The following is a 23,104-nucleotide window of genomic DNA, read 5'->3' as shown; positions in this document are numbered from 1 at the left end:
TGTATCTTTCTGATTCAAATGTGTTTCTTGTAAAGGACATATTGTAGGATTCTGGTTTTAATCCATTCTGCTATTCATTTCCATTTTATGGGACACTTCATTCTATTCACATTTACAGTTAGGATTACTAATTCTGCATTTCGCTCTATTGGGGCAGTTTTCCCTTATAATTTCCTGCATGATGTTTTCCAGGTTCTTTTGTTGGTTCAAGCTTTCTAGTAGTACAGTAATTCGTAGATTGTCTTTCCTGGATCTGTTTTGCAGGTCATTTGTTTTTCAGGTACTTTACATTTTCTTCAATTTTTTTCAGCCTTTTTATTTTGCTTGATGGAATCTTGTAGTCTTGTAGATTTATTGGTTTATAGCTGTTCAATTCTAGTTTTTAGGATTTTATTTTCTTCAATCACCTTTTGTATTTCCTTTGTAAAGGTGTTGAATTCTCTGGTCAATGTTTCACAATTTTCCTGCATGACTTTCACTTCTTTTTTCCATTTTTCTTCTTCCTCTCTTCTTTGGGTTTTAAATTCTTTTTTAAGTTCTTTGATGAGCTTTCATATTTGAGTCCAATTTATAGACCCTTTTGATACTTCCCCTGTGAGTAATGTTTCACAGCTTTCTTCTTCAGACAAGGCATTGTTGTCATCTTTATCTGTGAAGTATTTTTCTATAGTGAGTGCTCTTTTAGCTTTTTTGCTCATCTTTGTTGTTGTAATTCTGCTCCTGAGGTATACAAAGAATAGATCCAAGTTTTTATTTTGCTGGGCCTGGGGTCTGATCCCTGTCTAGTTGTTGGCCAAGGCCTATGCAGTCTAGGCATTGCCTTTGCAGAGGTTTTCTGCCTCCTCCTTTAGATCCCAGTTCTGACTTAACAGAGGATTGTTCCTGACCCAATTCTGTCTTTTATCCCAGTGTTTTCAGGGTTCAGACTTTGTTTGGGGTTGGGATCTTCCCTGCTGGTTTGCCATACAGCTGCCTGGACCCCTGTTATTATTAAGCTGTCGGGACCTGGATTGCACTATGGCTAAAAGCCTCTTGCTGACTTTCCCTGCTCTCCCACCTCCTGGACTTTACTTCCCCCTTCCCCCCAAAGAGACAGATCTTCACTGAAGTTCCTGCACAATGTCTGCAGTTGAAAACTTCTTTGAATCTTCTCTTTATCTTGGTGGGATCTGTAGTGTGATTTCTTAGCCTCAAAACAGAATTTAACCTCAAGGTTTAGCTCCAGGGCTACTTCTTTGAAGAGAAGTTTAGAGTCTTATCCTTTGTTTGTTTACATATCTGTAGACTATAAGCTTCTAGAAGTCAAATGCTATTGTTGAACCCTGAAGATTCAAAAGAGCTGGTCAATTTTGGAATTCCATGGAGAAGTGGCTTCTTGACTGATAATTCAGTAAATATTGTGCCTCTACTCCAAATGTCTACTGGTGTTCCCCAGTAACACCTGTGGAGACCAGTACCATAGGGTTACCATTTTGTGTGTATAGACCCTTACAGTTATTCAAAAGACCCATACACACCCAAAATTGGTTAACTTAGTGGCACCTTTATCATCTATTAATAGACTTTAAGATCTCAAATTTCTGTGAGGAACTCTTCATGAATGGTCAAAGACAATGTCTTGTCAGATTTAGTACAAAAAGCTTTTAACCAGTGAAAAATCCATGTACTGGTCAGGAGGGATAGAAACCAAGTATTTATTGAGGTCCAAAGAGAGGAATTAAAAAATGAGGTAGAGTCTAGCATTTTGTTTGAGTTCATCTTGAAGGCTTACAATTTTAGGATGATGCAGTTCTTTCAACAGAGAAATGTCTTGAAATGCTATGTTTGGAACACCTTCCTCCTCCTCCTCCCTTTCTAATTTGATTTTCTTCAAGGCTAAACCTGGCCCACAGTTTTATGTAGATACCCATATACAACATCACAGGTGCCTTCCCCAATTTTCTCAATTTTCATGTAGTCCTCCATATCTAGTCAATATGTTGGAAACTCTAAGGCTCAGAGTTTAATTCTCCTGAATTGGACCTTTTAAAAAAATAAACACAAGAGGCTCTTGTATCTTGTACATCTTTCAGTACATTAGGTTTTAGTACCAGATGTGATCTACGGGGCAGTACAATGGAAAGAGTGCTATAACTACTTTTTAAGTCATCTAACCTCTGTGGGACTCATTTTTCTTTTCTGTAAAAGGATTTGGTTTTAATGGGCCCTTAGGTCCCTTCCAGCTCTCTTACCTATAATCTTCAGAATGTTATTGGAAAATCAGACTATTCACAATTATTTCTCTCATCAAATATGACTTTGATTTACATGCCTGCCACTGGGATGAAGGAATATACTCTATCACTTGACTTTTCCTCGTTATTCACTTTGTATTTCTTCCCTAATTCAATGGTGTTATTTGAGTTATGGTGCCTATCTAGTCTGTTGCTAGGGTTGCCACAGGATACCTAAGCCTGGGTTTAACTTAAGGCCTTCTTAGGTCTTGTTCTGGGGTGGGTTCTGGGGTTATTGGGGATAATGATGATGATGAAAAATATCCTATATTTATTTCAAATATTATGAGATTCTAGAGTTGAGGGAGATACATGCTATAGGGAGAACTAATTAGTTAAGTTGAAATAAGGGGGACTTTGGGTGTGTGGGTGGCAGCTGAGAAGTGACCATGTCACCCTAGAGTTTACATGGGTCAAAGATAAAATTCTATAAATTATCAAACATGTCCGTTAGGCTTTACAAATAGGGATAGTAATTTATTTAGGAGGGAAAAAAGATGTGCTAGTCATTAGCAAGTAATTACTGGTTGACCACAGGGGTTAAGGCAGAATGAAGGTCAAAGGGTCTGAGGTCATTAATTAGATAATTCAAATGAGATAATCAGAGGGTATAAACAAACTCCAAATAGCAGAGCAAGTAATGGTCTTAGGTCATTAATGAGAAGGCATAAAGTAGAGATTCTGGTTCAGGGTCAACAGATTTGGTCAAGGTTAAAATGAAAGCCTGCCATATAATCAGTGAGAGAATAAAGTTTTAAAAGAAAATAATGGGAAAGAGTGTTTTTACTTAAGATACCCATATCATGACCCATTAATTTACTTCAGAATAAAGAAAAGAATATTTAATAATCAGATTCTCATTTTATTAAGAAAATTATATATGATTTTGTTATGTGAGAAATATATCTCCTAGTAAAAAAGAGGGGGAAAGGTTTTAAATAATCTAAAATTTCCCAAGACCATTGTTTTAATGTAATTGGAAAAGAAGATTGCAGGTTAGCTAACAATCCCCCACAGTTCTGGATAAAAACAGTTGAAAGACTGTGATTCTCTTCATTTCTTTTCCATAGAAGGTAATCTCTTTATTTGAACTATAGAGAACATACAACCAACCTCAGCTAAGGTGCGCAAGATCAATATTTTTACATTTAATTTTTGACCCACTCATATCTTAGTCTTGTTCTGACTATTTTGATCTGACTATTTTTTATCCTCACTCAGGTTGGGAATTATACCAAGATTTTAATAATTGGAAAAATGACATCTACTACTGATTTTTCAGAATGCATTGTGGGCCACTTTCTACATCTTTGCCATCCATGTTTAAAAGACCTGAACAAACAGGTCTTTTTTTTTCATAAATACTACATAGTTTCTGAATAGTCAATTGAATTTGCTTATTGACTTCTGTGTTTTATAAGGAGAGAACAGAGTTAAATTAAATTATGGGGAATATAGATTTCAAGTGATAAATTATTAAAAATGTACACTTTCTCATTTATGAGAAAGATATGTGTTTGCCAAAGAAAATACTTTGATGGTGTAAAAAATACGCTATGAGAAAGAAGGGGGAAAGATGGTTATATATTACAGTCCCTGAAATCTCATTAGTGAATTTCCCCAAGCATTTCAGTATTTTATATTTAATTAAATATGGTAATTTAAATCCCAAGCACCATTCCGTCATATCTTGTGGTGATAATCAGTGGAGCAGGTCATTTTCCGGGAGAGATGAACAGATTGACTGGAGTTTCAAATCACTTTTAGGGTCCCAACTGGGCCATTTCATTCTAGATGGTGACAGAGCCATTGAAATCAGCTTAGCCTGGGGTACTAGGACAGACCCAGGCAAGGATGCTAGAAGATCAGATCAGCCAGCACTCTGACCTCTGTCCCCTGCTGTGAGCTTTGCAAACAGTCAGGAGAGCATTTCTAGTGAACACCAGTCTAATTATTAAAAATAACTCTGGAAATGCTTGGAGGACACTGTGGACGTCTGTTGGCTTTTGCTTAAAAACAAATACACCTGAACAACTTGGATAAAATTACAGAGACTTGTTTAAAGCTTAATGAAGCCGAAGGACCTTGTGTTATTAGTCTACCTTATTTGTAAAGGGCTATGGGACCTTTTCCAAATATGACACTGTTTCTCTGACATCTACATTTGAACACTAAGTAAATGAATAGATAGATGATAGACAGGTAGATAGATGAATAAACTCACATAAAAGAGACAAAGGGAAAATGTCTGAGGTTGCTTTCCAAACAAACTTGTCTTATATTCAGAGAAGAGTTTAAGAATATTTTTATCTATTCATTTCTATTCATTTTATTGAAAGAGAAAGTCACCCATGTAACACCAGTGTCTACAAAGCTCTTTTTAGGAAAAAAAATCAGGTTGGTCTTGGGGTTTTGCTCTCCATGGAAAAAACTCACCAAAGAAGAATGTTAAGGAAATTGCCTTAACAAAAATTACATGTGTGAAGGATAAAATATTGAGAAGGGAAGTTATATAATTAAATGGACTAAAAATTCATGCTTATGTATCACTCTGTGGTTGACAAAATTCTCCCTATAAACACCCTCTTCAGACAGATGATGCCATATTTATTATCTCTACTGAGGACCAAGAAATTTAAATAATTTCATTTTCACATTGTTCCTAAGTGGCAGAACTAAGACTTGAATCAAGGTCTTCTGATTCAAAGTCTAGGGCTCTTCGAACGAATGAATATATTTATTAATAGTTTACTAAGTTTAAACCAAAGTTCTAAAAGATGGGGGCACACACAGAAAACCTCTCCTTATTTTCTAGTTGCTCACACTCAGGCAGTCAGCATGAAGGAAAGTTTAATTTTAGGGATGATGAAAAGGACTGAAGGTCCTAATGGTCAGGTAGTAGAGAAAACAGCAAGACCTGGGAGGGGCTCAAGGCAATCCAGTGATTCAATTTGGCTGGAGTATAGAGGGAGGTGGAGAAATACATCTTCTTCACTGTCATTTTGATAGATAAAACCAAATCTATTTCTGATACCAAACCATGGAGTTCTGAGAGGTTGAGTCCTGGGCTATCTCCCCAGAATCTGAGTGTAGCTGGTCATGGGGGTAGAAGTGGTTTGGCCAGCATTACTCATATGGTCTTCTCATCCCTCCATTGCTTTTTACCAAAAGGCCAATGAACATTTTTGTAATCAATCAATCAATCAACAAGGAATTATTAAAGGCTGATTATGTGATAAATAAAGACAAAGGCAAAAACAAAGCAGTCTCAGCCCTCAAAGAAATGATATTCTGTGCATATATGAGTTAGAAAGATTACTCCAAGAATCATAAAGGAAAATTATTGGAATCAAAAATGGCTATAGGTGACACAGTGGATAGAGCACCAGACCTGGAATCAGGACGACCTGAGCTCAAATCTGTACTCAGAGAAATAATGACCTAGTGTGACCTTGGGCAAGTCACTTAACCCCATTGCCTTGCAAAAACAAAAAAAAGTCTATGCTTTAAAAAAAAAAGAATGGTCATCATATACTGAAATTCTCTTACAGGTGAAATTACTCCTATCATTTCCCTGCCAATAGAGGTAGGACCTTCTGTTGAGAGTTCCCCAGGTGAATTTGGTTTAAAGGTCAGTTTTTGACTAAAAGCCCAAGCTTAGGTGTCCCTTGGGATGAAGGCTTTCCATGGAACTCCTCTGTGGTAACACAACAGCATCATCCCTTGTGTGATAGCCCTGTACCCAAATTTCTTGACCTAGGTTACATCCTACTAGGTTACATCCTGCACAACTTAGAGAAATGTCATTGTTTTATTTTGTATGCTAATTTTGTGGTTTTCTGCTATAAAGAATTGTCTGATACTATCAATAAATGGCTCTGCTAGTTGTCTTGCTAGCATCCCCACCCGAGGGCACGCATGTTTCATTTCTCTCTTGAGCTGAATTAACCCCCTGGTGGACAGGGGGACTCAACAACCTTCATGAAATGGTCACTTAATAAACATCTTCCTATTGATAAGAGTGAGACAAGAAGAGTAGATGAGCAAAGGTATCCAAAAGGATGCGATGAGAAGAGTTGACCTTATGAGAGATGGGCATTGAGCCTAGCAGGACTAAAAGGCAAGGAAATCTAACACCTTCATTAGAATTTAAAGTCTCAAATATTTCAGTATTTTTTATTCTTTAAAATGTGTGGAATTTCATTTGCCTGGATGCTCTGTATCCAGATGGCTATGGAGGCATGTGAGCATCCTGCAGTTTCCCCTCACACCTTCTTAGATATGTCAGGAAACCATGCATTGTTCTATTTTGTGTAAGAAATCAATAAGGGAGAAATGGTGTGGTGTCTTATAAAGAGAGTTCTGAATTTGGAATTAGGTGACCCAAATCTGAATTCTGCCCTGTCACTTAATACCTCTATATCTCTGGGGAGATTTTTAAAATTTCTTTGTGCCTCAGTTTTCTCATCAGTAAAATGAGCTTTGTTAGAGTGTTTGGCTTTCAAAATACATTTCAATTCTATATCTATGATCCTATAGGGGGGAAAGTCCATTATGAATCTGATGCTCACAAATAAGAAAGAATTGGTTGTTGGGTATAAATTATGTGAAATTTGTGGAGAAATGGTCACTCCATTTTAGAATTTGTGATAGATAAAAAGAATGGCTGGAGAAGTTTTACATAGCCCCAGATCTAGGGTGTATATTTCAAAGGATTTTGGGAAAAGATGGTTAAAATCTCATAGATGTAATTCTATAGGGTGCTCAGTTCAGGGCAGTTAAGATGCTCTCAAGAATGAAATTCTAAAGAGAAGCGGTTTCAAAGAAGGGGAACAAGTGGACTTGTCTGAGATAATGTGAATAATTAGGGAATCCATTCACTAATAGATTTAAGAGAGATATGTAGAGTTAATGGAAGCCAGGGCAGATCACAGTACTGAAAACAGAAGCTGAACAATGCTTCATGAGAAGTATCAATAGGTCTAAAGTTGTAATTGAGCTAGTGTTGGTGAGGAAGTCAAAACAAATAGAAAGATCAAAGAAGGAAGAGGCCTGATATTTAGGGAGACGAAACAAGGATCACTGATGAGGAGAGCTACTCCAATTTTATTTGTCTTCTACTTTCTCAGCTGTCATTTCATTTCTTGATTATAAAAGTACAGAACAAAAGGAGTTAATAGGTGATAATTAAGAGTAATCAATCAATAAATTGACAGCCATTTAGAAAATCCCTCCTCAGTGTGAGACAAGGATAGAGTAGGAGAGTTCTTAGGGTGCCCTTGAGAAAAAAATTCAAATTCCAAAAAACTTAATCATGACTACAAGATAGAATCATGTATACAGAGCACTTTGTCTTCAAAAGATGGTGGCATTTCAGTGAATAATGAGATATGGCAGTCGAGAAAGTACCTAGCGTTATTGTGCTTGGCAAATAGTAAGCCTTCTAGAAACGCTTATTTCCTTCACCCTTCCCTGTTAGAATGTGAGCTACCTGAAGGCAGGGACATAAGACCCTAAAGTGCAGCACTCTGCATATAATGAAAATGTTCAACTGGGTCATAGAACAGTCAAGTCTTTATTCAGCCCTTGCTCTGTTGGACAAAAGTGTGCCAGGACAGAAGTAAAGCCAAAAGCCAGAAGCAAAGCATGTCCTGGGCTATAGAAGCCTAACTTCTAATGGAGTAGACAATCTATAAATCAAACTGTTCTCTGAAGACTATCTCAGTCTTTGAGAGTAACAGCCCAAGTCACCAAAGAATCATGAAAATTTTAACAGTCAAGTTAGGAATTTTTTTCCTTTGCTAACAGAAGGAGTGCCTGCTCAAACAGCTGCATCCAAGTGCCTGGGGATTCTGAGAAGGGGTTGATTTGGCAAAGGACTATTGATGATGCTGCATCAAATGTTTAAATCCTTTGCTTTAGGCATCTTTGCTGGAAGATCTTACTGATGGTCTCTCCCACCTTGACCCATCAAGAGTCATTTTCTAAAATTCAGTCCTTGACTTTACACTCTCTTGGTGTTATTTCCCTAGGTAAGCTGATCCTTTTTCCTAGTTCTCATTATCACCTCCATGGTGATGACTCTTTTTCTCTATCTTGAGCTTATCATTCAAAGTCCTCTCATGTTCTGAAAAATCTTATCAATCAACTAATACATGGAGAGTATTATTTGCAAAGACCTATTGGTCCTCTCCAAATTTTATCACTGAAAGAGAACTCAAGAGACAATCTAAGCTAAGGTTCTCTTTGAGGTCAACTGGCCTAGGGAAGTTGATGCCGGCTGGGTGTCATGTCCCCTTGGACAAATACCCAGATCTCTTGACCTCAAATACAGGGTCTTTTTACTCTGTTACTCCCATGTGGATGGCCATTTGGATAGCAATGGTCACATCAGGTTCGGCACTTCCAAAATTGAGCTTATCTTTCCCTAAAACAGACTTCCCTTCATAATACTCTTATTTTCATCAATGACAACACCATTATCCAAATCATCCAGGCTTAAAACTTCTGAGTCATTTTTTATTTTTCCCTCTCTTTCATTTCTTATATTCCATACATTCAATCAATTACCAAGAGATATTGCTTCCTTCTCAGCTACAGACTACACCCCTAACTCTGGCCAGCTGTCTTGCAAATGTGTTCCATTCACTGGTCACAAGGATAATGGGTGAGAGATTGTGAGTGAGATTAGCATAAATCCATCACCACCACTGTAAAAAATAGCTTAAAAGTGCATAATTATGGGGCCTGAAAGCTGGTGCCTCTAATAATGGTTTCTAGCTGGTAAGGATATTTTCAGAAAGCATGATAGTACATGGAAAGGACTAAAGGAAGTTTTTCTGATTTGGACACACTGACAGGTGCTGTTCTTTCTAGTGCATCTTGAAGTTCAGTGGGAAGCTGCTCTAGTTCCTCACTTCTGAGACAGGTAATGTAGTATTGTGAAATCAGGTTCAAATTTTACTTCAGACTCTTTACTGACCCTTATTGGCTGTGTGACCTTGGGCAAGTTGCCTGACCTCTCTGAGTCTGTTTTCTCTCTGTTTCAAATAACAATGAAGGGGTTGATTTTCAGAGATTTCTAAGGTCCCTTCTAGTTTGGAATCTAAAGTTTATGATCTATTGCCCCTTTCTTGGCCTGGGAGGCTTCATCTTCAGGGTGGACCTTGCCCTTTGTAGGTACCCTCTCACACATGCCTCCAACCTGTCCTTGGGGTGGACAGAAGCCTGGAGGAGAGGGACGAGAGAAGGATGGGTAGGCAGAAGGACTGGAGGTGGGGAAAGCAGAGAGGAAAGAAGGGGAAAAGAGAATCCTGGGAGCATGCACATACTCCTCCCTTCTATCATTCCACCATTAGGTACCTGACAAATTTCCCATGCAGCTTTCTCCAAACTTCTCATTTCAGAACAGTCTGTGCTGCTTGCCTCTCATTTCTGGACAAGTACCTGAGTCTGGACTAAAATCATCTGGCCAGTTAAACAATGTGAAAAGAAACTCAGGCCTATCCCTTAAGAGAGACTCCTAGAGATTAGGGATGATTGAAACCAAAAAGGAGCTAATGTAATATGAAATGAAGATTTGGTCCTTTAGGAAGGGAGCCCTGCCATCACCTTTTGACTTCCAGCTCTCACCCCAACATCCAATTAGTGACTGAGTCCAATTTTGCTCTAACAATGTCCCTTGGATCCTAGTCTAAAGACCTTTCTCTCCACTCACATGGCCCCTTATCACAGTTCAGGCCCTCATTACCTCTGGGTTGGATAAATGCTATGGCCTCCTAATTGGTCTCCCAGCTTCCTGCTCTGGCCTTTAATCAATTCTCCCAGAGTAGTCAGAACAGTCTTCTGAAGGCACAGATCTGAGATGACCACATCCCTTTCCTACTCAAATACCTTAAATGGCTCCCGATTATCTCAAAGATAAAGAATAAAATCTTCAGGTTGTCATTCAAAGGCCTCCTCCATCTCACTCTGGTTGACCTTTCCAGCATTTTATCACAGCAATTCTTCTCAAATATTTTCAATTTCAGGCAAGTTAGACTACTAGCTGCTCCCCAAATTAAACATTCATTTCCCAGTGGCTGGAATTATAATTCCTCTTTGCACCAGATTTGTGATTATACTGGTCTAAAGAAATACTAGAGAGGTCTCCCCCTGACACCTCTATGCCCCCCTTCCCCATCAATGTGGAAAGGCAACTTTTCTGAACCTTACAATATTAGAATTGACACTAATTCACACAGAGTTGGGACTTGCATCCAGGTCTTCCTGACTGCAAGGATAGCTTTCTAGGTACCACCCCATGTTGCTTCTCTTTCATAAGTGGATTTGTTTTTAATATCAGAAGTTGCCCCATTCATGAGATTTAGGCATTTACTCTTTGCTAAGTCAAACCATGTGTATCACAGAGAAGAGTCCCAGCCTCTGGTGCTCATCACCACACAGAGGACACATTTTTTTTTAACAATGCATAAAAGGTTCAAATGCCTACTTGAACTTTGTCTATCCTTTCTCACTTGGGGGGGGGTATTTTTATCTAAAATTCACACAGAAGTGTTAAGGGATTGCTAGGATGAACTGTTTTCTGGGGGGGAGGATTTGATGAGTGGTAAAGAGAAGAGGGGGGTAATGGTTACTGGATGTGGGAAGGAGAAAGAGGGAAGGAGTTTCTGCAAAGGGGGAGGAGAGAGATGGTAAAGAAAGAAGTCTTTTCTTCTAGAAAAGTCTTTTCCTTCTTGACAACTGGTTTGGGGGTGGGCTGGTCTATTAATTAAGGACAGGATGGCTTTGCATCTCTAGCACCCAGGACAGCGACTATCCTGATGGACAGATATTAGGAAATTAAAAAAGGAAACACATCATCTACTTCCAAATGGTTACTACCTTTTGATGGCAAATACTAAGTTGGGTTGACTCCATAATTAATTTTCTTTTGGGGGGGGAAGAAAGCATTTTACACTACTAACTTCCCATCTTGATTCATGAAGTACTGAACACAAATTTGAAAATAACAGGCAATCTATCAGGCAACCACAATATCACATATTAAATGAAACAATCTGTGTGCACAGCAGGAATGTTAATCCCATTATTATAAATGGCAATTCTAAGAATATCAGTGATCATAGATATCTCAAAGTCTTTACAGGGTTTTTAGCTAGTGAAGCCCAGAGGGTGTTTCCATCTCTCCTCCTTAGAAGTTGAGTTCTACTGGGATCCCAATCTCCATTAGTATTTTGTACACAGACCAACTCTTTTAGAGTTTAAAACATTTTAAAGAAATGGCAGGTGTCAGTTTGTAATATGTGAGAAAAATAATCTTATGAATATGAAAATGTGAACTTCCTTACTTCTTACCGCCCCCACCCCTAGGACCATCAGATCCTAGATCCAGAGCTGAAAGTGATCTCAGAAACCCTTTTCTTATCAGACGAATAGACTGAGTCCCAATGTGTCTCACCTGAGCCACACAGGTGGTATGTATTAGAGGCAAGATTTGATCCTGGTTCTTGATTCCAGAACCACTTTCTAATGTTGTCTCCTTGTTGAGGCCATTGTTTATTTTTTTTCTTACAATCTAAGGGTGATTTAAAAAAATAGTTCCTCCTAAAGTTTTGCCCAGTCATTCATATAAGAAAGCTTCTGGGGGAGAAAGTTATTTTGTGGGAAGTAGAAGGAAAGGGTCTCATTTCATTAGAGTAGCATACTTCTGAAGATAAGGGGTAGAAGATAATGTTTGTAAGGTAGGTTGAGACTTGATTGTGAAGAGGCACTTCCATGTTTGTCCTTCATTTTCTTTTCTTTTCTTTCTTTTTTTTGGTTTTTGCAAGGCAATGGGATTAAGTGACTTGCCCAAGTTCACACAGCTAGATAATTATTATTAAGTGTCTGAGATGGGATTTAACTCAGGTTCTCCTGACTCCAGGGCCAGGGCTCTTTCTATTGCACCATCTAGCTGCCCCTGGTCCTTCATTTTCAAAGAAGACCATGACATCAGGGAGGTGATGCCGTGACAAGCACATGAATTGGATATGAGTGAGGGGGTGCTGTGCTAATTCACCAGTCTCACTTTCTCTTCCAGAGCCATCTGGGTCTAGTGGCCAGATATGAATCAAGATGACTGGAGGTGGCCCTGGATGTGAAGCAATCAGGGTTGTGACTTGCCCAAGGTCACACAGCTAGTAAGAGTTGAGTGTCTGAGGGTCGATTCCAACTCTCATCCTCCTGAAATAAATGTGCTCAAACTTTAAGACTGAGTCACTGTGTTTCATTTCTATAGGCAACTGACTCCAAGCCAAGAATCCTGGCCAACAGTTCCATGTTAAAGATCTTACAAAAGCCTGGCTGAGCATGGAGGACTGAACCCTCTGAGGGTTTCCTATAAGATCTGTAGTTAGGTTGTCTTGGATCATCTCATCTCCCTATAGTCTCAATTCTCTCTGTGTGTCTCTGTGTCTCTGTCTCTCTGTCTCTCTCTCTCTGTCTCTTTCTCTCTGTATCTTTTGGATATAAGACTCTCTAGAGAGATTTAAACCATTAAGCTTTGGAACACAGTCCTCAGCAACACTGTCTTAATGAATGTATGAACCCATGTAGACCACAGTCCCCTAGATTGAGCCAGCCTGCCTAGGCTTCACATTCCACTCTATCCGCTAACTTCCCTTACAAGCTTGTACCCTATTAGAATAGAAATTTCATGAGAACAGTGCTTAGTAATGTAGTTGGCACACAGTAGGCACTCAATAGCTAGTTTTAAAGTCACATATCTCAGCAAGTTGCAAAAATGTATAATATACTCAATACCTAGAAAGACATATTTAGGAGGTTAGAATTATACGCTTGAGGCTCACTATTCTTCATAAACTGGCAGATGATAAATTTTCCAACCACAAACATAAAGTACAAAATATTCCAAAGAATTTAACTAATAAACTGTACTGAAACTAGAACATTACACACACCAAACTTGCCCATAACTTTTGGGACTATACAATATTGATTCATAAAAAATTCAAGAACAATGTTTTTAACAGACATCACCCTATTTATAACCTCCAAACTACAAGAAATGAAAAACTTGCAACATCTAGAGAGATGGGATGGGGAATGGAAACCAGGTGGGGACAGGTGAGGAGTCCTCTCATCCCCATCTAGCTTGTCTGTTCCTGGAGGTGTGTTGAACACAGTTCACTGAGTCAACTCAAGACAAGTTGAATAACAGTCATTAGACCAAACTTTCTACCTTTCCACGAACTGAATTCTCCACATAATAAAAATGTCTAGCATTGGCCATAATTCCTCAACCATTTTCCTTACTGTTTTCTGGATCTATTGATACATAAAGTTTTGTCTTTTTTTTCTGCACAATTGTATTCCCTAGCTTTTAGTGCAGTGTCTGGCTTATAAGGTACTTGACTACCATTCACTTAGTTAACTTGTTTTGCTAACTTATTGCTGAAGTCAGCTCAGGATAAAAACCAGACATATGATTTCACTGGTGTATCTCCCCGATGAGGCATCTCCTGCTCTGAGTGTGGCTCAGTACTTCCCCTCTCAACTTGTGATGCAGGAAAATTACATTTCTTACTAATCTCTTTGGCTCCAATAATACTAAGGAAATCTATCCATCACGGATGATGGTGATTTGCAGACTGGTGGGTTAACTGTCAGATTTATTTTTTTTGTCAGCAGTTGTTAAAAAAGAAAAAAATATATATGTAAGAGCCATTTGTCACAGGTTGGGCAGAAGTAGAAAAGCCAGGAAAGGACTTGTCACATCTTTCAATTATTTTCTACAAGTATAAAAAGATGAAGAATGAAAATAAGGACCAGATGTTAAGAGGAAAAAATAAGTTAAATTTCTTTCAGTCTTGTCCTGTCTTTGAATGATGAAACTGAGGCTATAGAAGTGGAGACATAGTCCTCCATCCACATTCTCCCACTACTAGTGTCGGGGAGTCAAATGCTTTTCTTATCTAGAGAAAAGAATACATGACTGAAATATAAAAGCAGAATCGAGTCCCTCTGGACCAGACCAACCCAGTCTAAGCCAATGTGGTTCAATTCAGTTCATTTCTAGTCCAGGCCAGTCCAGGCCAGTCTAGTCCAGTCAAATTGTATCCAACCCAAGAAATGGGCATTAATTCTATTTTAGGGTAAGCTTCTGAGTTAGCTTGGCAAAGAAAGGTTTAAAAAGACATAATCCCCAACTTCAAGGAATGGGCATTTTGTTCTCTGGGAGGGTATATGTGACAGCCATCCTGGGAGGCAGAAACCCAGACCAATCAGAAAATCTGAAAAAAGAGGCAAAAATTTTAACCATGGGGATCAGGAGAGACTTCACAGAGGAAGTGATGTTTAACCTAAGCCAATGAAAAGGATTGTGGAAGGTGCTTATGCATGTTGGGGGGGGGGTGGCAGCAGTAGGGGGAGAGTGAGTCATTCCAAATCCACAGAAACTAAATAATATCCAGATGACTGTAATTGGGTTTGTTGTCCCATTGCTAATGAACTATACTTCTCAGGTAGAATTAAAAAAAATATGATAAGAGAGTTAGTTATATTCAGCAATTAGAAGAAGGAAACAATGACTCAGATGATCCTTTTACCAAATGTATAAGATGCCCAAGATAACATCTGAACTATGATAATAATGCTACTAATAAATAGTATTTAAATAATGCTATAATGTTTGTAAAAATATTATCTAACAACAACTCTGGAGAGTCAATGTTTTATCTTTATTTTTTAGGTGAGAAAATTGAGACAGGCAAAAGTGACTTGTCCAGGACCACACAGTTAGTATCTGAGATTGGATGTGAACTCTTGTCTTCCCAACTCGAGGCTCATGTTCTGTGTATGATGGCATCCTGTAGCCAATGATGCCCAGGACACCGTGGCAATAGCCAAAAGAGATAGACTGGAAATGAGGAATCCTGAAATTTGGAGATGGGAAGAAGTCACATCCCTTCTAATTTACTGAGTAAAGGCAGGAGACTTGAGGATTTCTCTGAGTTCATAATCTGGAGCACAGAAGTCAGATATATGTCGTTGGGACAATCATTTATGCTTTGCAGAGGAATTCCATGAGGGAAGGAAAATTCTCTTAGGATTTCAAAGGCATGGCATTGTGAGGTCTACCAATTGGGCAAGGGCTGTTTTATTTGTTTATTTTAATATCCTGGAGTTGTGTGTCTCATCTTGGCAGGTCTCACTGTGCATATACCACAAAGTATGTACCCCAGGAAAAAAGGTGGAGGGTTAGCGGCTGGGTCAGGCCCCTGCTGTTTATAACGGCCAACAATGACCTCTTGACTTTAACACATGTTTCCAATTTAAACTCTGAGACATGTGCGTATGTGTGTGTGTGTGTGTGTGTGTGTGTGTGTGTGTATCTAGATGCTCTCACCCCATTCTGTTACAAAATGAATTTAGACACAGCCGAATGGTAACAAATTTGCTCTCAGCCAAATTCTGAGAGGGGCCACTCATCATTATGCTCCCCTGAATAAGAAGGGGCTGATGTCACTGATGTCCCTCATGTGTGAGGGACTTCTGTGAGACTAAACCTTCTCTGTCAAGAATCAATACATTGGGGCTTTTCTAGTCAAGCCTTCTCCTCTGGGTTTGAATTTTTCCTTAGGAAGTTTAAAACAGGATCTCCTTGGCAAACTGGTGTGGGTGATAGTCACAGCACTTCTTCACGGCTCTGTATCTATTCCACAATGAGGGAAACATTATTCTATTAAGTTTGCTTGGCTTAATGAACATTAAACTGATCCAGGACCAAGTACTCATCGCCTTGCCAACAGAAATATAGCTACAAATGGACAGAGTTAGAAACTCTGTTTGGCTTATGGTGCAGGCTTAAGAAATTGTGGGGCAAGGTATTTCCTTCTCTTTTCTGGACTTGAGCCCAGTTATAGCCTGGAGAGCTCATAGTGAATATTTGGTGACTACTCCTCAGTGTATTCAGATGGACAGAAGACAGCAAAAATGGATCTAAGCTCAGAGTCATCCCAAAAACTGACAATGAATCGATTTTTGAAAGGGTGAAGGGTTTCCTTCAATTGGGGGATGGCCAATTGGATATGTCAGTCAACTCAAAATACTCTCAGGAGTGGGGCTGTGCACATTCAGTCTTCATGGTTAAAAAAAGATTTTTTCTTATTCTCATTCTTTTCTATTATTTCCTAAAACTACTTAAATCAAGGTCAGGGAGGTTTCTTAGTTCATTGCAAAAAATAGCCCAAAGGAAAAGAAGAAATCAATTGAAGTTACATGAATAACAAGGCAATAACAACATGGTTCAGGGCAATAATTCCCAACCTGTGGACCAAAGACTCCTTGAGGACCAGAGCATTATTGCCAGGGATTAGTAAATCTAGACATGTCCCAAGAACTGTCCCTATGCTCTTCATTTAGCTCTAGCCAGAAGTGTAGGGGCTGACTCAGGATAGGAGAGAAGCAGCATGCTCTCTGCAGACATATATATCTGGCATATATGTGTAGGTGTGTGGGTATATAGACACATTTTATTAGAAAATTTACAATCCTAATAACAACAACAATCTCTAATGTTTATATAGTATTTTAAGAGCCTTTTATAGATCTCATCTCATTTGATTCTCTCAATAACCCTGGGAGTTAGGGTTATAAAGATTCTTATCTCCATTTTCAGATGAGGAAGCTGAGGATTTGAGAGGGAAGTGGGCTTGCCCAGGAGGCAGGATTTATAGTTGGATATTCCCAAATCTAAGTTCAACCATCTTTCTGTCCCTCTCCTTTGGTCTCTGTTCAACACTTTGATATTTTTATACTGATTTAAAGCTTTACTAAATTCATCCACAGTATAGACTACCCCGGTTTTCACTGCCTGAAGGCCTGGGTGGTTACATTTCATCCCTCCCACATGTTCTCCAAATACCCATAAGGGAGTTGGAGGGTGTCTAGTAGTCTCTTTTGTATTGGCTCCAGTTGCCATGAATGGTGTTCCTCCAATTTTCTCAATCAGTGGATCTGAATAGCATGATTACTACACCTACGATCTTTTTAACTAAAATCATTCCGCCTACAAATCTTGAATCTGAAAATCCCTTCTTTGATGAAAACATCCCATTCTGTAATGATACTTTCTCATTCCTGAACCTATTTCTTCACTGTCCCTGCAACCTTCAGTGCTGATATCCCTCTCTCATATTTCTCAGTTTATCATCTTTTTTCTGGCTTCATGTTTCACCCTTTATAGATGGGACCCTGTTGTGATCCGAATTAAGGCAGGACCATTTTTTTTCAATATCAAGAGTTTCCAAATAACATGCTAGAGGAGAGGGAGAAGGAGAGTTTCATGATATTTTTGCTCACACCTCAAATAGAGTGTCACCTACATGGTCCTCTCTAACTAGGGTACCTATTGTGCCATTTGCCCAAGGTGCAAAATATCCTTGTTCTTGCTCTGAGGGGGCAGGGAATCACAGTGTATTTTTCAAGGGATGTTCATGGAACCTGCACCACGAGGCCAGACTTATCTATCCAACAAACCTAGGATTCTTTTTCAGAATTGCAGAGGATTATCAGAGAAGCAGTCGTGAGAATCAATCAGACTTTGCAAAGTTTACAGCCAGGTGTTTTGCTACTTCACTGAACAACTCCCATCCCAAAGGCAAGTATTTAAAACATGGGTTGCCTTTAAAGTAGGAGAACTTTCAGGGAACATGCCCTGTTTAAGTCACTAAAGAGACCAAAGCGGGGTGGGCAAAAATTTCCTCAAGTTAAAATTCATGTTAATAATGTAACAACAGAGTATTTATTATATAAAAGTAGAACTTTGTTTAGGGAAAGGCTGGTAAGTGTAGATTCCTAATCCAAATAATCAGAATAAGAAATACCTATCTGCTTCTAATAGTATGAACAAAGAAGAGAAAAGCAATTGTGATGCTAGATACAGATGGGAAGAACTCCCCAAATCAATCATTAAAATGATAGAATGATTTAAAGAGAAGAATTCAGCATTATATTGAAAGAAGAAAATTTTAATCCAAAAATATCTAAATAGATTCTCACAATATACTTTACCATATTACTGCCAACTTACTAAAAAATAAATATGGCACTAAGGATATTTGACAAAGCTGGATAAAAAGAGATAAAGGATGAGAGAGGACCTGTGATTTCATGGGTATAGGAAACTCCTTTTATCACTGAGGGTCACCATCTCCACTGCAGTATAGAATTTTAAGACAATTGCCCAGAGTACTGAAAGATTAAGAATCTTGTCATTGTGTATCAGAAGCTACCCTTGAACCCTGATCTTCCTGGTTATGACCATTTCTCTTTCCACTAGTTCATAACTGTCTCACAAAAGAGATAGAGGACATTATATTATGCTAAATGACTGGTCCTCAGATTCCTCATCTGTAGAATGATAACTAGACTAGATGACTTCATAGAGCTCTCTCATTCTGGATTTATGAGGTTATGTTACATGCTTTCTTTGAGCTCCCCACAGATTAAAGTGTCCAGGTATCCCAATCTGGTAAGAGAGATATTTGGAGAGATTTGTATGTAAAAGAGGGAGGAGAAAACCCTAAGAGTTGCTCAGTCTGAAGAATAGAAATTATAAAGACACACACCAGTGTGCACCCTCACGGGCCCTCCTCTTATTATCTTAAAAGTTTGAGCAATTCAAGGGAGCAGAATAGTAGCAAAGTGACATGCCAAATGAACTACTTGAGATAAGTTTAAGGTGATTTAAACTTGTCTTGTTTGCTTTTTTTTGTGTCTATGAAGATGACTGATATGGGATTTCCCTTCCCCACCCCCAGCATCCCTCTTTCCAAAGGGAAAAGAGAAAGAAGGAAGGAAAAGAAGAAGAAGAATGAATGAAAAAGAAAAGGAAGAGAGGAGCATGAGATGAAGGATATGTAGGTGTATAAACAATCCATTCAGCTCTTCATTTGGTTTTTATATCTTGGTTGGTTCTTGTCCTTTCTATTTGAAGAGGACTAAAATGACATCAGATCAATAGAAGCTTGGAATGCTCCACTACAGATCAGATACAAATGGTTCATGTGAATACCTGGGGTGGATTTTCTAAATCTCACAATTTCCTTTGAGCTGCTTCCATTCTGCATCACTCATAGAACCCAGCAACCCTGAGGATGGCATGCCATGATAGGTGGTTCTGTGCCAGCTTCTCTCCATGCTGATCAATCCATCCTAAAGTTCTTAAGAGACATTCAGAGTGTCCCTGAATCATTTTTTTCTGACCATCATGTGAGCATTTTCCCTATGTGAGTTCTCCATAAAATAGTACTTTTGGTATGTGTACATTTGGCCTTTGAACAATGTGGTCAGTCCATTGGAGACAATATAAAGTCAGAAAGAGATTACCCAAACTGGTACTAGTCCAGTTGGCATTGATCCTTAGTTTACTTCTACAGAATACTCTGATTTGCAGAATACTCTGATGAACTACACAAAATCGTCCAAAGAATCAATGTTATTCAAGATGCCAAGAAGAGAAGAAACAATGACTTTTGTTTGGTTAGGATTTGGAGCCTAAGAATTAGGATACGAATGTATGCTTTACCTCTTAGTATTTATGCTTTACTTCTTAGTATCTACAAGATGAATTTCTGGATAGTTGCTTCCCTCTCCATTATCTCATCTACTCATAGAAGAATTAGTCTCACTGGTCTCCAAAATCCTTTAATACTCTAAATCTCATGTCCATGAACATATTTGGTAACTGGACTGGGATCTCCAAGAATATGGCTTGTATACAAGTAAGCAGATAACCACTTCTTCATAACATAGAAACAGAGGCAAAGAGACAAAGACACACAGACACAGACATACACACACACATATGTGCACAATGGATTCAATGGTTTTGTTGAAATCCAGCCTTTATTATTTACTACCTATATCTGTGGGTTTAACCTCCCTTGGACTCAGTTTCTTCTGAATTCCCCTCCAGACCTAGAGCTCTGAGCCTATGTCTGGGCCCCATTACGCATTTCCTGCATAAACACTGTGAGAGGGTTTTTCCTTTATTTGTTTTTAGTAGACTGTATGATAGCCTTGCAAGAGAAAATTTTCAGAGAACTTGTCTGAGGATCTGGTTATGTCGCTAATGAAGTTATCTCCAATGAAGTCTCTAAAAAGTCAAAGGGCAAACGAGTAGCATTAAATAATAGTGTATCTAGGAAGAGTAAGTATTACCATTCTATTACAGAATCAATAGGAATATATGAACCATCTTCCTCCCAATCAGTCTCCCCCTAAAAAAACATCTCACAAGTTTTATGCACTTTGCTGGGAAATATGAAAATCAAGTGCAATCAAATCTCTTTTCAAAGACAAGTCAAGAATAAGATTGACTTTATTTAAATTTTTTTTTTTATCAAACCACAAGGTTTTTTTAAAATCACCTTCATTTCCAAACATATCCCTTCCTGCTCCCTACCCAGAGCGCCATCTGTTGTAACAGAGATGAAAAAAGAAAGGAAAAAAATCAGGTCTGTAAAATTATGCAACAATTGAGACAACTAAAATAGGCAATGCTCTGTATCCATTGTCCCCCACCTTTGGCAAGAAGGAAGGAATGTATAGGTTCTCATCTTGAATATATTTTAAAATAATATCCCAAAAGATGATATATATTTACTCTAGTGAGCCTCAAGAGAAGATTTTAATGTAAGGAAATATTAGTCTACAATGTGTGTCTTGGTAACCTTTTGAGTTGGTTTATTCTGAACTTTAAAAACTCCTGTCATTCATTTACATTTATCTGTAAATTATATCCATACCTCTTGTGGGGTCTTTTCTGAAAAAATAATTGCTGAACCTCCTTCTTCTTCCTTAGGGTAATCAGGAAATGTACCCGTCATATTCCTAGAGAGGGGAAAAGGCGAAAGGAAATCAGAATAACATTGTAGCTGACTCTACTTCATGTCTACTTTGTTGATTCTACCATATTCCTCTAAATGACTGGTGATCACAAACCCTATTTTCACTTTAGATCAGCAGGCTGAAAATGAGGTCTCTAATGGGAAAAAAGTAATTGGATATAAACAAGGCTGCCAGGTTTCCTTCCTTTTTAGGGCACTGATGGCTATGACTGGGATTTGAGAAAGTTCCCTTTAAATTAGAATAGGCTTCCTCCCCTTTTCAATATAAAGTGACTTTGTGTTTGACATTCGGAATAAAAACGGAAGCACAAATCACTTTAATTTGTTTAATGTGAGGACATATAATGCATAAACACAGGTTTGGGAAACTAAACAGAAGGCAGAAGTAATTCCAAGGACAAACTCAGGAGCACCACTCTCAATACAAACCCAAGTCATCCTGAGGAACCAATGGGCTGACAAAAACCGTTGGCGTTTTATGTTACAATCCAAATTGTCCCTGAGCCTCAGATGTTTATACTTTCCATAAGCATGTCATTTTGGCATTTAAAAATGGACTCCAATGCCACATGGAGAAATTTCATGGGGGGTCACAGAGTGACATTTGAGCAAACTATCTGAAGACTAGTAGTACCAGGCATCCTTCATCTAAAAAAGTAAACAGCAGGGCAATGGTTCTGAAGAGTGTGGGGACAATTCAGCAGAGCAATTTCACATCTTGAGCCCAGTGAGTAGGTGAGCTGGGAGACATGACTGAATAGTAATAATGAGAATCACTTGGGCTTTAACATTTGCAAAGATCTTTACAAATATCTCATTTCATCCTCACAGCCATGTTGGGAAATAGGCATTATTATTACTCCCCATTTTACAGAGGAGAAAACTGATGCATATGGTGGATACGTGAATCATCTGGAGTCACACAATTAAGAAGGGTTTGAGCTGAACTGAACTCAAGTCCTCTTGACTTCTAGATCATTGAGAGTCACTGCATCTGACCCCTGGGACCGGTGACAGCTACTGAACCCTAACTTGACCCATGGGGAATTTTCAGCATCACTACATCCTAGATTCTAAATAGAATTTATTCTATCCAGAAAAACCAAAATCAACTAGAAGCTGTTAACTAGATTACAATCACAAAAGTTTCCTTTTCTTTACTTCAATTGCCCCCTTCTTCCCAGCAGATACAACACAATGATTTCACCACCCATCTCTTCCAAGACCTTAAAATTTATGCCAATGAAAACAAATCGTGGGTGCAGGGAAGTCAAATAAAAGAAATGAATGAAATATTCAATTCCCCAAAAGGGTGTTCTCAGTTACATAAAGTACAGCTTTCCCTGGTCTTCCTGGCACTTCCCATGAAAGAAGAATTCATTTCTGCAGCCACTTTTCTGGTTAGAAAGGGTGTTCTCAGACCCAGGATTTCATCCTGATCAGTGTGGCAGAGTGAGAAACATCCTGTCCGAGACTTTGATGGCCTGGCTCTGGCCCCTGCTAGCTCTGTGATCTTGGGGTAACCTCTTAAGACTCCCCTGAGAGGTCCGGTTTCCTCATCTGTAAAATAAGGGCAATTATAGCCATTCATGACCTACTTCACCAGGGTGCTGTGAGGAGTGACTAGTCAGCTAGCAAGTATTATATACATGGGAGCTGTCACTGGTGACAATGATTAGTTTTCCCCTGAAATGGAATCAACTTTACCCTTAAAGATCAGAATATGGAGTTTCAGAGTAGTGATTTAGAGTGAAATGTAAAAGACTGAAGTTGGAAATGTGGTAAGCAGGCCAAAAACTGTTCTTTTTGTTGGGGGGGAGGCACATAAAGGATTTCTTTTCAAGAAAATGACCAGTGACCCTGGCTCATAGAAGAACAATTCATAAAGCTTCTGCCAAAGTCCAGGGTTTCCATGAA

General features: G+C 38.7%; 1 protein-coding gene and 1 pseudogene across 1 annotated transcript in view; both read right to left on the bottom strand.

The window, feature by feature from the left end:
- Window positions 1-23,104, bottom strand: part of DRC11 (dynein regulatory complex subunit 11) — a 212,450-nt gene that overhangs the window by 96,183 nt on the left and 93,163 nt on the right. Inside the window, exon 6 of the mRNA XM_074190128.1 lies at window positions 21,086-21,170. Within this exon, the coding sequence (XP_074046229.1) occupies window positions 21,086-21,170 (85 nt within the window). The remainder of the gene's footprint in view (window positions 1-21,085; window positions 21,171-23,104) is intronic.
- On the bottom strand, window positions 1,034-2,359 carry LOC141489114 (cyclin-dependent kinase 1 pseudogene; annotated as a pseudogene).

Source organism: Macrotis lagotis, chromosome 5, assembly GCF_037893015.1.
Source record: "Macrotis lagotis isolate mMagLag1 chromosome 5, bilby.v1.9.chrom.fasta, whole genome shotgun sequence".
NCBI lineage: Eukaryota > Metazoa > Chordata > Mammalia > Peramelemorphia > Peramelidae > Macrotis > Macrotis lagotis.
Note: the sequence above shows the minus strand (reverse complement) of the source record. Positions and strands in the feature narration are given on the sequence as shown.